This window comes from Bos taurus, chromosome 13 (genome assembly GCF_002263795.3).
Source record: "Bos taurus isolate L1 Dominette 01449 registration number 42190680 breed Hereford chromosome 13, ARS-UCD2.0, whole genome shotgun sequence".
NCBI lineage: Eukaryota > Metazoa > Chordata > Mammalia > Artiodactyla > Bovidae > Bos > Bos taurus.
The window spans coordinates 18,865,309-18,883,299 of record NC_037340.1 but is presented as its reverse complement, the minus strand read 5'-3'; the positions used below and the strand labels follow the sequence as shown (position 1 = coordinate 18,883,299).

General features: G+C 39.5%; 1 protein-coding gene across 19 annotated transcripts in view; it reads right to left on the bottom strand.

The window, feature by feature from the left end:
* Window positions 1-17,991, bottom strand: part of PARD3 (par-3 family cell polarity regulator) — a 597,553-nt gene that overhangs the window by 200,028 nt on the left and 379,534 nt on the right. For all 19 annotated transcript variants that reach the window (XM_059892900.1, XM_010811174.3, XM_010811183.4 and 16 more), the window contains 2 exons: window positions 14,640-14,867; window positions 150-381 (listed from right to left, as the gene is read on the bottom strand). In XM_059892900.1, the coding sequence (XP_059748883.1) occupies window positions 150-381; window positions 14,640-14,867 (460 nt within the window). The remainder of the gene's footprint in view (window positions 1-149; window positions 382-14,639; window positions 14,868-17,991) is intronic.

Genomic DNA, 17,991 nt, shown 5'->3' with positions numbered 1-17,991 from the left:
TAGCTCCAGTGAAATCCTTAAGAAAGTAAAAACACGGCAATGAAACCTGGGAGTTAGAGAGGAGTCTCAGCTGACCTCAAAGTCCTCACATCTGGCGCTGGCCTGGCACTCACAGTGGGGACGGGCCAGCCCCGCCCGGTAGCACCTACCTGAACATGTCTCCCAAGCCCCTCAGCTTCCCCTTCTTGGCTTTCATCTTCTCCTTCTCCTTGTCTCTGTCTTTCTTCTTTTCTTTGCCTATTTTCTCTTTCCTCCGATCGGGCTTCTCGCCTCTGTCTTGGTTTCCATTCATCTGTCTCTCCAGAGAGTGGGAAGGCTGGTCGCTGGCTGTGGATACAGATTCCCTTCCTGATCTCGAACTTTCTTCCGTGTCTTCTTCCACTTAAAAGGAAACAAACACACAAAAAAGATAAGGAACATGGGGAACCAAAGGAATAAAAATAAGGAGGTTGAAGTAGTGTGAGGGTTTCTTTCCCATATTTCCAATGAGGCTTGCAAACACTGTTTATCCTGCGTAGAATTAGAATGGAACACGTGATGTAGATGACCACCATGCATGTGTGTACTCCTGCATGAAGATGACGGGCCAACGGTAAGAGAGTAATAGTCACAGTAACAGTAATAGCAATGGTAACAGTATAGCATTAGTAATAGCAACAATGTATTATTAGTAATGGTATAGTATTAGTATAGTGATAGTAATCTGAGTCCCAGACCAGATGGATTCCCTCATGTTGATACGGAGCCTGTACTGCTGTGGGGATAAGCAAGCCCTCATCACACAGCTGACCCCAAAGATCCTCAGTATCACATTTGCAAAATGAAAACAAGCAGCCTCTCACCAACAGTTTCCTTTCCTCCTGTGTAAGGGGGATGAAGCTCCACCCCAGTCCCTCATGGATTTGTTCAGTTGCACCCCTCACTAGTAAGCACACCAATGTCAACACAGGACTTCTTTCCTCAGCCTCCCAAATATGCCCGTTTGTGATTTCTGCATAGAGAAGAGTGGATGTTCACAGCCTCTCTAACTTTTTCCTTATATAGTACTACATTGTTATTGTGAGGCCAGCATTACAAGCCAATGTTACTATATGTTCTAATCTGAAATAATGTTGCGTTTTGGTTGACACAATGATAGGTGAACAGAGAGGTGGATGGAGCCATGAAGGCATAAATCCACAGCCTCACAGTCCTTTGAACTTTGCAGATAAAAGCTATACTTTAGTGATAACAATATTCCATCCTTTGAAGCAACACTTAGTCAGCACATGGTCCAATGGTACCCCCAAAACCTTTTGCATTTGAAAGAATGACAAGTCTCCACCTCCAAAAGAGCTTCAGGAATTTCTATTTTAGGACGCAATAGATGTACACACGCACAGCCATCCTCATAAATCCTTTTCCAGATTAGTTGCCTAAGGTTTTTCCAAATATAGTAAGAATTATTGGGGCTCCAGGGTACCGCTTGAAATCTGAGGTCATTTCCACCCCCCTGCATCAACAAAAAAAGTAGGAATCACTGTTTTTGAGCTTCTTTTAACACAGAACCATATAAGACAGAAATCTTTCACAAAGAACCAACCTCTAGATCAAGTTAATATACCTTCAAGTGAAATTCAGTCTTGCCTCTCCACCAGAACTTGAGTTAGCAATACACAAAATTACGAGTATAAGAAGACCAGTCTCAGTATCATCTTATTTACAAGACAGAAACACTCACAGCCTTGGAAAACAACCTTAGGATTACAAAAGGGGAAGAGTGGGGGGAGGGATAAATTAGAAGTTTGTAAAATATACATGCTATTATACATAAAATATATAACCAACAAGGACCCACTATATAGCAAAGGGAACTCTGTCCAATATTCTTTAATAACCTATATGGGAAAAACATCTGAAAAAGTATGGATATATGTATATATATCACTGAATCACTTTGCTGTACACTGGAAACTAACACAACATCGCAAATAAACTATGTTCTATTGTGAAATAAAAATCAAATTAAAAAAAACAACATCTTAGTATCTTAGTGTCCTATTAAACTCTCACAGATCTTAGATGATACTAACAAATGATGTACACAGATCTTAGAAGATACTAACAAATGATGTAAACTTGGTTAAGGTACAACCTTAACCAAGTTTAAAAAAATTTTAATGCTAATTATTTAGCTAATAACCAAAGAAAGTGTAGAATTCTTTTGTTTTCACATTTGATTAAAAATATGAGGCAACCTATTTTCCATACCATCCCAGTCTACAGCCAAAGAGTAAAAATACCACTGTGTCTAAATCCAAAAGGTACTTTGGAAGTCACTTAGACCAACATCTTCCATTTCTTGCTAAGGAAACAGAAGTTTGGGGCCAGCACACCGCCAGTGTGGGGCTCTCTGTACTATATTCTGGCACAGTTGTACCTCAGCCAGACCTTCACATGTTTCTTTGATCAACTCTGTTTGTGATTGCTCAATCCCATGCTTCATTCAGCATGGATGCAGGTCATCTATCATCCAGTCACTCCACTCTCTGCCCAGAAGATCATTCCAGCAGCCAGCACCGTGTCTCAAGAAACCCACTGCCAGTCTCATGTGGTCGTCCAGCCCTGTGACTAGTAGCTGCTACTGAGGAAATCACTCCCGTGGTTAGAACCAGTGTGCACAGGGACTCAAGGACAGGCTTCCAACCAAAGCAAGGCTGGCTTCCCTCTGCACTGGGGTAACTAACTGGGAGCCACCCTCCTCCTCCAAGGGACAAGCACGCATTTTCAAAAGCTGATCATTTTAGTCTCTGTCAGTTCATATGGAAATAGGAATTGAGAGGGTTTGTTAGAAAAAGCCAGTTCCAACTTTCAGATGGACATTGCTAGAGAAAATCCATAGCCTTACAAATAACTGCTGAGTTAAGGCTGTGATTGTTGTGTTGTACACACAGAGCAGGGAAAGAATAATGGTCCTGGCCCAGGGAGGTCTCACTGTATAGCCTTTTCCAGTGGGTGCTCCCCAAGAGAATGTAAAATATAGCTTAAGCAGGGTTGCAGCCTCTTGTCTGAAAACATCCTTGAACTTCACTGTGCTCTATCTGGTTACAAACTACTGCTTCCACATTTTGTGGGAAATGAGTGTGGCCTCGACTTGGAGGCAATGGACCAAATCATGAAAAGACAGTTCTCAAAAGTTCTCAGGAGCTACAAAACCTATATATATATACTCAAGTTAGATACAGGTAAGTAAGTCAGGTCGCTCAGTCGTGCCCGACTCTTTGTGACCCCATGGACTGTAGCTCACCAGGCTCCTCTGTTCATGGGATTCTCCAGGCAAGAATTCTGGAGTGGGTTGCCATTTCCTTCTCCAGGGGAACTTCCCAACCCAGGGATCGAACCCAGGTCTCCCACATTGCAGGCAGATGGTTTAACCTCTTAGCCACCAGGGAAGACCCAGATAAAGGGATGCTAGTCAATATTCTACAAGTCCTGCAGGCAAAACTCATTTTACCTACCTGTCCAAAGCGCTTTGTACAAATTTTATGATTGTACTTCTCATATGATACAATCACAGGTCTGTTTCCCACTCTCTAAGCTTCTAAAATGAGGACCACTGGCCAGACAGAAGCTGCCTATGAATGACTGTTTCACAGAAAGATTAGTGGTAAACTTGACTCATGACTTTACCCCAACCAGACAAACTTTTACCCACATATCAAACTTTTATCTCCACATATCACTATCCTCTGACTTCAGAATAATGCCTATGTTCCTCTCATTAAGCCTGACAACACCAGCCACACCCCAGTGACAGTAGCCACAGGGAGGTCGTTGCTCTTGGTTATCTCATCAGTTTCTGGTAGGGTTTTAACTATTATTGTTAATGCTGTACATATTGTCTAATGGATTGTATGACCCTCTACAATGTCTGAAACTATAAACAAAAAAACGAGCTCAATAAACATAAATGACTTTGTCTTCCACAGCGACCATTATCATAAATCATGAATGGAAGATCAGAAGCGATTCTGCTAGTTTTCTGCCTAATAGTTTTGGCAGAAGCACACGGGGCATATGTCTGCTCTTGGCTCTGACACAGAAAAAAGGCAGCGCCTTCATAACTAACTATATGCTGAAGGCACATTTGGTGCCAATTCCTTTCATATTCCCAATAATTTCCTGGTGTATGTAATACGACTTATCTTCAAAAGTGGGTGAAGCAGAGAAAATTAGTATTAAATCATTTACTAACTCCAGGTTTTGTAACCTCATTTTGTAAAATCAAAACTCCTAGCTCAGTTTCCTGCTCAAAGCAAGTGGACTGTTTTACAATAATACTTGTACATTTGAGAATTCTTTATGCTTGTTCTGAACATTCTGATTTAGATAATACACTATCACAGAAACTCTTCTGGGGGTGTATGGGTGTAACTAATCCTTTCAAATGCCAACTAATTAAAAATATTTAGCAATATGTGGCTTCCTATGTATAAACATAAGATGTTCTTTTAGAGTATTACATTATATATGCTTCAAACACTAAAATTATTTGATAGAGAAAAATAAGAATCTCACTTTACCCCATTTCTAGGCAGAATTACTTTGGTTTTTAAAAGCTTATGTAAATTGGTTACACATGCTTAATTTTTTAAAAAAATGTATATATTCAAGGTCATTGATAGACTACTCAAATTATTTTCAGTTTTAAAACCAATCTTTGTATAATTCATATCAGCTTTATAATAAGGTAAATAAAATACTTTATTCCCTTAAAAAACACAAAAGATATTCAGATAAACAATTTTCAAGGAAGAAAAGCACTGGTGATATATAATGCACAAATGACTTGATCTATTGTGTTCATACAGTAAATTACAATGAAAGAATGAATCATAAACCTACATTTAGGTAATTTACTATTTTAAATGCTATATAAATTTACATTTTTTTTCTCTTTATTGTTTCCTTTCTTTTTGCAGATAGTCTGCCCAAAGAAAGATGATTACCTCCTTCCAAACAAATGGAAATTTCTATTTTTGACGAACATTTCTGCCTGTTTCAACCTGCTCTATGCACTACACTATCAATTGCTTTCCCATGTGATTATCTGTAAAGACAGATATTCTGAAGTTTCTCTTTTTAAAGAAGGTATAACATGAAGCTGCTTATTTCTCTTCCAGGCAGCACATTCTGCAATTAAGACATACCTAATTACCATATTTTCAACAGATGCAAATACAGCGCAATTAAAATTCTATTCCATGTGACAAATTCAGCTACTCAGTTCTGCAAGTTATCCTATTAGCACTGGGTCAAGAAGTTTGGAAAAGATTAAGCCCTTAGATAGTAACAGTCATTGGGAAAATGACCTTAGGTGTGCACCGAATCTCAAAGTTCTGTAACTTCTGCCACAAATAAACACTTCATTCAATCTGGTCATCACACACAATTCACTGTCAAGAGTTGACTCTAAGCCACATGGTAGTTCACCATTTTTTTCCATTGAGAAGCAATACAGTTTGGGGGACTGTAATGATCTCTGTTGCCTGCTCATCCCAAATCTATTTCTCCCTTCCTCCTTTCTAATGGAACTCTGATTGTGTTCAGGAATGCGGTCCAGCTTTGAGGGATGAATCCATTACTAGATTTACCCTGGCCTATGGGTCCCTGCCCCTGTCCACTCTTATTAGCATAGGAACGGCCCCGACACCCTGAAAGGACATACTCTATGCTTGGGGAGATGACTCACTCCCTTCACTTGGATGGGATCAAGAAAGTACTAGGATTTTGAGCACTGCAGTTACCTTCTGGATAAGCTGACTTGTGGATGGTGTGGCAGAAGGATCAGAAAGATAGCAGTGCTTTGATAACACCATTACGCTGTGTAATCAGTAATCCCCGAAGCTGCCCAACTATAGAACCAGGTAGGACAGTGTATTCCCTCAAGGTTTGAACTGGTCTAAACTGATTTTTCTACTAAATGCAGCTGAAAGCATCTTAATAGGTACATTACATAAATCAAACTTCAGAGCAGCTGTGGAATATCCACTGTACTATTTATCACAAGTGTAAGATTTAGCAGTTAATATCACTCTAGGCAGCTTTGACAATTTTACTAAAATTAAGTGATTTGCTCAGACTTGTTACTAGTGTGAAATGAGTTGGTACAAACATTTAGAGAAATAAAAAACAGAGAAATACAAAGTTAAAATGGTAACATTACTTCTTATTCATCAGTGAACAAGTACTCTCCTTTGAGGGCATAGCTCAAAAGAGTGTTATTAAATATTTGTTGAATAGATTGAACAAATAGCCCATTATATGAAAAACATCCTTTATTGCTCCCTGTTTAGAAAGAGCTACTCTAGTAATAGCAATATCGAATAAAGAAACACATACTCTTGAGTAATTTACAATTTACTTTGCAAGACAAAGGATTAAAGGTAGTAATTAGACACAAGAGCATGCAGTCTTCAGAATCTACCTGCTTAAAATTTTAAATGAATGAGTTAAAATGTGGCATTAATAACTGGAAAATTTCACTAGATTTAGCAAATCCACTGACCACTACCAATTTCTACTGACTAATGTTAGTTAAAATACAGTGTAATAAAAATAAATGAGGACTGAACTCCCAGGTACTGCAAAGTCCAGTATAGTATTTAAGAAATTTTTATTATTAATAAATATATGTTATCTTTGTTTCTTATTTTAGTGGAATATTGACTTTGGAAAAGGAATAAAAGATGTAGGAAATGAACAGCTAGTGACACAGATGGTGTCGAATAATAGGATCTGCTTTTCTGGACCCTGACTTTTAACATTAGAATGATGAGCTCTTGGCAATGGAAAAACTTAGCTTTTTCAGAACATTTGAAAAACACACACACACACACAAAGCTGGCAAGACACACGAAGAATTAAACAGCTTTTACACTAAAATGTGGGGTGAGAATAATAACTGATATTATGAAGAACAGAGAGTATGACTGAAAGGAGAAAAAGGCACGAAGGAAGTGGTTGACATTTATCAGCGGTCTTAGAGAAGGGGTTTCTGTAACTGGAGGAATGTTCAAATAGTTGATTCCTAAAACCCAGTGTTCTAAAATTAGATTATTTCACTAAAAAAAAAAAAAAAACCACTTAGTTTACATAGGGGTAAGGAGTAGAGAGAACAAAAACAATAAAATCACACTTCTGGAGATTAAGACTTATTACCAAAAACAATTCTTCATTTCTACTTTATGTTCTAAAGTTTCCTTTAATGCCTCCCTTCAAACAAACAGGCAGAATGTTGCTGAAGATCTTGGTAGAATGTCACTTCCTCTATCTCTCCCTGTCCAAGAGAATGTAGCAGAACAAATACAAGGGCGGTCGGACCCTCCAGTTTCTGAACCTTTGTAAATTTGCTTTCAGTGTATAATTAAATTTCACATTCAAATAATGATCTATAATGGGTACTGTTTCCTGTCCACAGAGAACAACGTATAAAGAAGCTGAAGGCTTTCCTTTCAACAGACCCAATGGACCGACTACATAATGAAAACAGTAGCACTTATAACTCCACTGTTGGAATTGCCACTAAGAATTTTATTTTTATCATGGATTCAACTGGTGTCAAATGTATATTTTAACATATACAAAAAATTTATGGTGTCAAGGAAAGGGAGTCCAGGTCACTGCTCTGACTCTCTTAAGTGGGAAAACAAGAGCAAAAATAAAGAACAACATAAGAATGTGCAAATGTGATGGAACAGTGAAAGGTGAGCTTTGCTATTTAATGAGAAGTCAAAATGACTGTCCCCTAAAAGTCAGTGTTCTTCTCTCCCATGCCATGCAACCCTTATTGAGAGATCCATAAAAATTCCTCGATGTTATAAAAATACTAAGAAGGCTCATACACATCTGTATACAGATTTCTCTTAACTTCTAGTGGGGTTATGGCACGATAAACTTCAGCATCAATGGAAAATACCGAAGTCAAAAATGTACAGAATATACCTAACCTACCAAACATCACAGCTTAGGCTCATCTACCTTAAAAGTGCTCCGAACACTGACATTAGCCCACAATTGGGCTCAGTCATCTAACACAGGGCCTAAGTTATAACAAAGTGTCAAATGTCTCATGTAATTTAGCGACTACAGTACTGAAAGTGAAAACCAGAATGGTTTGGGGCTGTTTCCTTTATGATCACATGGCTGGCTGGGAGCTGCTGTTTCCTTTGTGATCACATGGTTGACTGGGAGCTGAAGCTGCTGCCACTGCCCATCATCTCCAGAGAAAATCTGCATTATCACCAGCCAGGAAAAGACCCAAGTTGAAAGTTAGATGTACAATTTCTACTAAAACCACGTCACTTTCAAACCACTGTAAAGTCAAAAAATCCTAAGTTGAACCACTGTTAAGTCAGGGAACGCCCATACTCAGAGCTCTAGAAAGTCAAGAGGAAACTAGCTAGGTTGGGGGAAAGTGTCTTGAAGAAGGAAGACAACAGTCATATACAGGAGAGGGTAGGGGACAGTCAGGGCAGGGAGAAGACAAACCTCAGGGACGACACGTGGTCTGGATGAGAACGCATGCGGGAGCTTGAAGGACCGTGAGGACAGTGTGACTCCAGAGCTTACTCAGCAAATAGAGAGACAGTCAGACCAGTTATGAGATCCTAATAGTAACTTCAGATATTAAATAATGAGAATTGGGGCTGGATTGGGTAGAAGGAGTGAAATTATGAGATTTCATGCAGAAGAATTAAGAAAATTTGGTAATGGAGGGATTATGCAGTGAGATGATAATTCTAAGTTTCTGTGCCTGGAGGTACTAGTGAGAAAAACCTCATCACTATCATCCATCTATATGTGTGGGATGCTAAGCATGTAAATGCAGTTTCTTCCTTTCTTCTGGCTTTGCCAAGCATCATTACTGACCTGGATTACTGCATTACTGTCCTAGAACCAATCTTGCCACCAACACTGCTATTTACCAGCCCACCCCCAATAACCCACCCTCGATTCTACAGCCCCAACACTCATATTCTTTCACTTGAAATTCTTCAAATGCTCTTTAAGGTCCTTAGTATGAACAAAAATTATTTAAACAAGGCTGTCTGCAAGCTGTTCTCTGCACATGTCTTACATCTCACTCCTCACCACGCTCTCATCTGCACACATCAACCTCAATAGGATAATGGTGGTCCAGAGATGGTCCCCCTCCCTAAGCTCCCGACAAACCCCAATGAAGACCACTCAAGCAGGATTACTCATCTCAACTCATACCTCTTGTGAGAAGCTTCCCCTCCCTCCCCTCTTCCACACGGGCTGAGTGGGTGCCCCACGCTTTGGTGCCATGGCAACCTGTGCATTACAACGGCCCTTAACCATTAACCATACTGCTTCCCAAGAGTTGGTTTGCCCAGTGGGTTGAAGCACCCTTGGCCTCTCTGAAACTTACAGCCTAAATATCAGATTTTAGGTCCCATGACTCATTAATACTTTATTGCAGTTTTAATGTAACGGATTTTCCCATTAGGAAGTTTGTTTAATATTGTAGAAAACTCGCAGGACTGCAAATCACAAGGCACGCATTCTGATTTAATTCCTAAGTACTATCTTAGTCAAATATTTACATACTTTTTCTTATCAGAAAATGCTTCAAATGAGGAATCTATAATTCAGACGCTTCAGATGTGACTTTTCGTCATACTTTTAGCCTAACTTACTTTTCACCTAAAAAAAGAAATATAAGGAATTGACAGCTTTGGCTTTGTCACATGGTTATACTTCTATTGCATTCAGAAATGTCCTAAAATTATCCAAAGCTCCTTTTCTTAAACTGCAAGTGATACTTAAGTATACAAATTGTCATAAGAGGATTAGACAGGTTATCCTTATTCCCAGCACTTCAGAATAAATATTTTTAATAGATCAACATCCAATTATCCAAAAAGATAGATTAACCAAATGGTAAATCCTTTATAAAGTACTTCTGAAAACCATACACTGAATTCTTCCACTATAGATTTATGGTAATCTGCTGGAGATTCTTAAGATAACTACCTAATTTACATAATTTTGGCTCAAATAAGTAGTGACAAAAGATGGCTAGAAATGTAGAGCATGCTAAGAGTCGAAAAATCTGAGATACTCGTGTAATCTACTATTTTGAAGCTAACAAAATAAATGAAAATTAATCTTGAAGCTCTCAGATTAGCTAACTTCCTAACATAAATTCAGTTTCTTCAAATCTCATACTGCTAACCTAAGTTATGCATACTTTAGAGCAATGCTTTTTTTTTTCCCCTTAGCTCCTGTTAAGAGTACTATAAGAAAGCAGGCAAGCTCCTTAAATGCAATCTGTCTCTGTGTTTTCAAGGAATACCGTTCTCACATTTAAAATTGTAAACTGGATAGATCTTAAAATCAAGAGTACAATGAATAGGACAGTCTTTGGTTTTGCTGTGTATCACCTCCTCGACCTCGACAGAAAGCTGTTCCTGAAATGATAGCAAGGCTGACGACTTTTAATAGAGGGTAAAAAGGGGGTGGGGGTTGTACTCTATATTTTCAAAAGTAAAACAAGTCAATTTTATGTAGCATCCATGTTCTTGGTTTCAACAGAAGCTGATTTATGACGGGGGCTGTAGGAGCCTCTTGCTGAGAGCCAGGCGGGAAGTATGATTTGCATAGAAGAGGGAGCAGATTGTAGATGCCCTGACCTGTCAAACACAGGTAGGGCCTCAGAGATAATGGGTCCCAGAATACAAAGCTCCATCTTGATCCAGACAGACACAGACAACGTGGAGAGGCCAGATGGATTAAATGAGAGACAAAAACGCCGACTTCTGCCATCTCCACAGGAAGCACATAAGTGTTACAGAAGATGACAGATACCAGATACCACATGGATCCCGCCCGGGTCTCCTGGCCCCCACTGTTGTGCGCATGCCACGACTGCAGCACTGCTGAGAGGAGGCAAGCCTGCTCCAAGCCTGAAAGAGCGTCACCGGGGAGGAGCTTGACCCAGCTGACAAGAACAATCAAGTTCGCCCTCCACGTGTGTGACTTCCGCCTGTAAAGAGGGAAAGGACTGCATGGGACAGACACAGGCTGGGCGGGACAGGTTATGCCCGCCCCCACCCCTCCACCCATGCTTCCAGGGTGTACAGACGGCATCCTCACAGGATGGCCGTCTAACAGAGACCGTCAGCTCGGACAGGGTCCTCTCTCAGAGCACTGCACAACAGTGACGTGGCGGCCATAACTGGCCCCTGAGGCCCACCTCTGTACAAGAAGGGACCTCAGCCACAGGGTCCCACAAAGCACGAAGCCATCGGAGCTCAGACATGCGGCCAGTGACAGCGTCCACATAGTAAGGATGCAGGGTAGGGCTGCACAGTGAGGGCATGAGCATAGACACGAATGCAGACAGAGAAAGAGCGTGTGCAGAACGCGCCTCCAGAATCTGCTCTGCAAAGGGTGGGGTTTAGGCAACTAGAAGAGGGAGCCAGACTCCTTTCTCACACCTGTACCTAGCCATAAGGAGAGTCGACAGTCTCATAACCACCAGCAGTAACACCAGCCTTGACAGATCTTTTCTTAGAGAAGACCAAAGAGTTTGCTGAGGCGCGGAGGTCTCGGACGCCCAGGTCCAGAGTGGGACACAAGCGGGAGGAGTCAAACGTCAGTGCCACCCCACGCGCTGCTGCCGTCGCACGCTGCATCTGGGTGTGTGTCTCTCACGCACGCAGTGGTGCTAGTCAAGCAGGAGCCCATTCACTGATGTGACAGTCACTGACTCCGACACCTGGCCGAGCTCTGAGCCTGGTCACGCAGGAATAAATCATGGTAGCATCTTTCCTTGTGGATTTTACAGATGGTGAGCGAAGCAGGAATGCAGGACTGAGGTCGGTGGGTAAGTGAAGGAGGACAGAGTCGTGGGAAGTTAAAACTGGAAAGCAACTCAGAAACGGAAGCAGAGCTTTTCCAACTTTCTCTGGCAAACTGTGGACTTCCCTTTTTTAAACTTACAATTGACAAAGAATCATAAAGTATGAAGAGTGATTTAAAAACCCCACAACAAGGAGTTCCCTGGTGGTCCAGTGATTAGGACTTTGTGTTTTTACTGCCAAGGGCCCGGGTTCAATCCTTGCTGGGGAACTAAGATCCCATAAGCCTCATGGGAATAAATAAATCTCCAAGACTGTTGCAGTGACAGTGGGTGCGGGGGGATCCGGTGGCCTTGATAGAGACCACCCGCTCAGCCTCCCACGAATGTCCCAACTCCCGCAAACCACCGAGCCGAGCCTCCTCACTAGACACTGAGACAATCTGAGCATTAATGGCCTCGGCATCCAAAGCTTTGGTTTCACAACTGAAGGAATTAAAGAAGAATTTTAAGCAACTTGACCCAAATTCCAAATGGGTGAGAAGAATGTGGAGGGACTCCAGGCCAGTGCTCAGATCACTTTAGTCGTATAGTTGTGACAACCCGCACTGCAGACATTTGAAATACACAACAGTGGCCTCTCTCTGGCCATACCAAGTTCACCAGACTGTTCTGGGAGAAAATATCGTCAAGTCAGGACTCTGTGGAAAGCCAGCACTTTGTGGTTGCAGGTGCACGAGTCAGGGTGTGTCTCCCAGTTCTTATCTAGAACTTCCCCTCCGGTTCACACATTGTAGTTCATCTACTCACTTGGTTTTGTCTTGATGATAGTTGAGTACAAAAGTTTTAATATGAAATACTTAAATTGGTTATTTCCAGTTAAAACCGGAAGCTAAGTTTATGTCAGAGACAAATTTAGACATTCACACGGTGGGAAGCTCTAGAGGCTACAGAATTAAGAACATGCCTGGTACTGATCGCTATTCCATCCCCTGCTGCATTTGAAATACGTGGTGTATGTGAGAAAATTGCATTCTATGAAGGAATTTAAATAACATGTGAACTAGGACAGGAAAAAAAGCTCAGGAGCCAAAACTGTATTTGTTAAAAAAAAAAAAACAAATACTGAGGTGCCAGAGCACTGGCTCTCTTATTAAATGTGCACCCAGGACAGAGGCAAGATCTCTAAGTGATAGAGGGTCCCCACCCTAGAAAGGCAACGCAAGTAACACTGGGTGAGACTGGCAAGGAGCCCCTGAGACGCCAGGAAAAACCCGAGAGGGTTGGAAGCTCATATGACTCAGGAGCCTGGAGACCAGGCTTGGCAGCAAAAATAGGAAATATGTTCTTCATCTGGCAAGAATGGGCTGCATATATTTGAAATCACTGGCTGGCTGGAGTGAGAAGCTGTCCAGATTTAAACTAAGAATTAGGCGGGGGCTGGGGGGATGCAGCGCTCCTCTACTAAGTTTTGCTTTGCATGTTACATTGTAGCAGAAATATTCATCTTTCCAAACACACTATATGTGACAGGCAAAGATGATATAATTTTGCTTTGCATCTCCTCAGAATCTGATTTCCATTTGAAACTCTCCTTCCCCACCACAGTCTTCCTTAGGCATGTGTGATGGAAGTGGTCCCCCAAAAGGTACACTGTCGTCGTTTATAATTCACCTAAATGATCTCTGCTTTAATTTTGGGTAGGGGTGGGTGTCTCCTGCTTTTCTTTATCCTTTCTTTCTTTCTTCTTTCTTTTCCCAACAGTGTTTCTTACAATGGTTAGCTGGGTAGAGTTACTTTAAGTTAAAAAACTAAAATATGAATCAGTAGTTACGAACAATATAAGCGAATCAGCAGTGTTTTCTATTAGAACTCAAGTCCATTCTCTTCTAAATAAATACAATGCTGAGTTTCCTTCTTATGTTTAAACTGAATGGGTATTTTTATATTCATTTATAAATGTTTAACTTCAACAACTCCCTGAAGCATACATTTATATATATTTATAAATGTTACTTTTTTCTCAATATATCAATACTATGGAAAACACATTGCTCATTCACAGTAACCTTTAACTTTCAATAATCTTGGCTTAAAATGTTTGGCAATTTGGAAATACATATACATAAATATATCTTACTAGCCTAGTTCAAGGAAAGAGTAATTCATAAAAACAAAACAAAAATATGTTATCAAAATCACAGATGATTACACATATTCATTTGAGATATATTACAGATATACTGGACAGCAGTGGTTTTCAAATATTTTGGTCTCAGGATACCTTTATACTCCTAAAATTTATTAAGGGCTCGAAATTTTTCTGTGGAATTTATCTATCAATATTTACTGAACTAACACTGAGAAAGTTTAAAAATACAAATTACTTTTTAAAAAATTATAGATTTCATATTAGCTGAAATCACATTTAAAAAAAAAAAAGAAAGAAATCTGTATTTTCCAAAAACAATTATTGAGAAGAATGGAAAATCTCTTTAATATCTAGTTGAAAAGATTCTTCTATCTGCTTTGCATTTAATCTCTTGCAATATCACATGATATGTTGCCTCTAGACAAACCACTGTACATTTGTGAGAAAATAAGAGTAAAAATGGTAAATAACATCTTCTTTGTATTATGAAAATAGTTTAGACCTCCTAGATCCCTCTGAAGGGATGCTGAGGTCCCCGAGGGTTCCCTGAAGCACACTTTAAGAACTGCTTCACTATAGAGATGCTTGTCATGGCTGTTCCTTCGGATGCTGTACACTTACACGTCTCCATGCCTTCGTCATCATCGTCCACTGCAGGTTTGTCATAGGACTTGTCAATGGCAGCTCTGAAGCTCTCATTGCATCCCCTTCCTCGGATTATCCGTGGCCTAGGGCGATGGAAAGGAATGTCCCCATTCAAAGTCACCTCGGCAACTGCTGTCTGCAGACTCTCTAAAGAGCTCGACTTCTTCAGACCCAGGGAAGGCCCCACATCTCTGCTGGGGGAACCTTGGAAGTTGGCAAAAACAAAATGTTAGAATGAGTGGTGAAAATTACATGGCTGAATATCTATGAATTGTAGAAAATATCAGGGACAAATTATTTGTTCAGTGTCTACTTCTGGAATGTGGGTAGCAAGATATAAAAAGTAAAGTGACAGTAACTAATTTTAACTTTTCCCAAATGGGCATTAAATTTGGTCTATTTTCTCTATTCTCATTAGGAGACAATTTTAAGCTAATAGTTTTCATTTTTAGCTCAACAGATAAAATCTTTGTCAAATCATTTGCTTCAAGTTATGTTAATAATCTAAAAAACCAGAATAACGCAGAAAATCATTCTGCAAAGCAGGATGATGAAATGGCTAAGGGAAGCAACCAAGAGTACACTTTGTGACTTAGCTTAAAACACTTTTTAGCAGTTTACAGTTATTTACAATGGAAGTGAAACTTTCGTCTCAGTAAGTTTCAGCAAGTTGTCCTCATATGGCACAGGTTCAGACAACTCAGCAAGTGAGAAAAGCACAAGACACCACATGTCGCCAACAGGGCGCCCTAGCACCAGGTAGAAGCCTATTTCTGGAAAATGGTGGTTCTCTGGGAAGAGCAATACAAGATGTGAATAGAAGTAAACTACATAAGGACCATCGAGAGAGAGAGAAGTAAAGGAGGAAAGATGCCAGAGCTGTAGGTGAGGACTTATGCCTCCAGGTCAGCAGAGAGAAACAGGTGATGAACAGAAGGAAGAAGACATCACAATTACCATGAAATTTTCAGTAGAGAAGAATTCAGAGCACTAAAATCGTGGCTTGGTGACTTGAGGATCTAGCAAGACTAAGATTGTAACCCAGCTTTAGAAGGCAATCTAAATGGATTTCTTTAACCAGGTAAGACAACTTCATCAATGATTGCCTGACCTGGCACTCAAATAGATGAGTTTAGCCTCGAGATGACTGAAATACCTGCAACCACCAGTTGGGCAATCCAGGTTACAGAACTAGTTCTTCACTTACACTGTTAACAAGACAGGTACAAAGAAGAAAAAAAAAAAAAAAAAAAGGCAGGGGGTAGAAGAGGTGAGATTGGATATCTTATCTCTACATGGGGCCATCAGCCCATATGTGGATCAATAATTAAGGAGTAACCTTGATATGTTTTCGCATAGAAGTCAAATAGTTCTGAGATGGTCGTTCCATGGCTCAGAGTACAAAACAGAATAGAAATTGGGAGAGTCAAAACAAGAATTATCTTTTTAAAATTCATTTACATGACAACTTTCACATAATCTTCACAATGGGGTAGCAGTTTTAAGTTAGAACAAGTATGTTAAAAATGTAACATAGGCAGAAAGGCAGACAGATGATTCTAATGAAGAAAAAATACTCCATAAATTAGAGTGCTTGAGAGAAAAAGATGATTTATTTAACTTTCTCCATGCAGGTTTGTCTATATTTGATTATTTCATGACAAAAATTCACAAGGAATATTTCTTGCCAGGATGATCAATCTTACTTTTTCTCTTGATAGCACTATAATGTTTGACAAGTTCATGTTTTAAATATCCATAAAAGTCATGTCACAGGAAGGAAAATGATTTTGTTCCAAAAAGCTAAAGAAAAAGTAAGAGATTAAAGAATCAAAGAGAATGGGAAAAGATGATTTCTGGGCAGGGACATTTACCTTCACATTTTCAAGAATTAACATTGGGAAGATCTTTTCCTGAATAAATCATGCCTATTAATTTTCATAACTTACTTGCTACATTTAGGTCCTATAAACATTTATATGGCAAACATTTGGTGTTTTCTTGGATTCATAAAGGACATATGTATGTATGTGTGTGTTTATATATATATACACACATATATCTATGTTTCGGAGAAGGCGATGGCACCCCTCTCCAGTACTCTTGCCTGGAAAATCCCATGGACGGAGGGGCCTGGTGGGCTGCAGTCCATGGGGTCTCTAGGAGTCGGACACGACTGAGCGACTTCACTTTATTTTTCCACTTTCATGCATTGGAGAAGGAAATGGCAACCCACTCCAGTGTTCTTGCCTGGAGAATCCCAGGGACGGGGGAGCCTGGTGGGCTGCCGTCTATGGGGTCGCACAGAGTTGGACACGACTGAAGCGACTTAGCACCAGCAGCAGCATCTATGTTTCCATCTCCAATAAAGATACATATGTATATATGCTCCCAGTAAAGATTAGCATTAAAACATAATTTATATATAAAAAGTTAGCTGAGATTTGATTTAATATACTCAGCACCCTAAAAACTTTAACAGTTAATTTCAGAAATGGCATGAGTATTCAAATAAATGTACATATACATACTACATACATATAAATATTGATACATTTATATCTGTATATATGTATTTATGAAGAAACATAAACACAAAGCAAATCTAGGATAAAAAAATAGTGAAACTGTAACAAAATAAGCAATAGATTATAATGTAGGAATCACTGGAAGCTTACCTAACTACGCTTTTGTCTAATTCTTAACACCATAGTATAACATTCTGGCAAAATGTTGATAATTAAATATGGTGAGTATTGGGTATAAGAGATTAATAAATTACAGTCTCTCTATTTATACATAGTTGAAATTTTTCATAACATCTATTATTTGTGTATCTATAACAGGGATCAGCAAAATATGGGTCAAATCTGGAAATTTTTACTAGAACACAGCCATGGGTCCATTTGTTTCCATATTCTCCATGGCTGCCTTCACATTCAGAATTAAGCAATTGTTCCAAAGGCTGTCTGGTTTGAAAGATCTACAATATTTACTCCCTGGTTCTTTACAGAAAGAGCTTGCTGATTCCTGATCTAAAACATAGATTTCATTCATGTAAGGTGGTATATTCATCAAAGACACTTTAACAAAAGAGTTAGTTAATGTATTAGTAAGATTGCTAAATGATGGTCACTGAGATTTATAACATCATAAACTTATAAAAGTTGAAAATGTCTTTCCCTATACAAGGTATAGGCAAAAGGTTAGTTTTATTTACATACACACAATATCAATGCCTTTAATTTTTAAATAATATTTTGAAGCTCTTAATGTAAATCCATTAAGTCATTAGGATGCTTCATTTATTTTTATATTCAAAGATTAA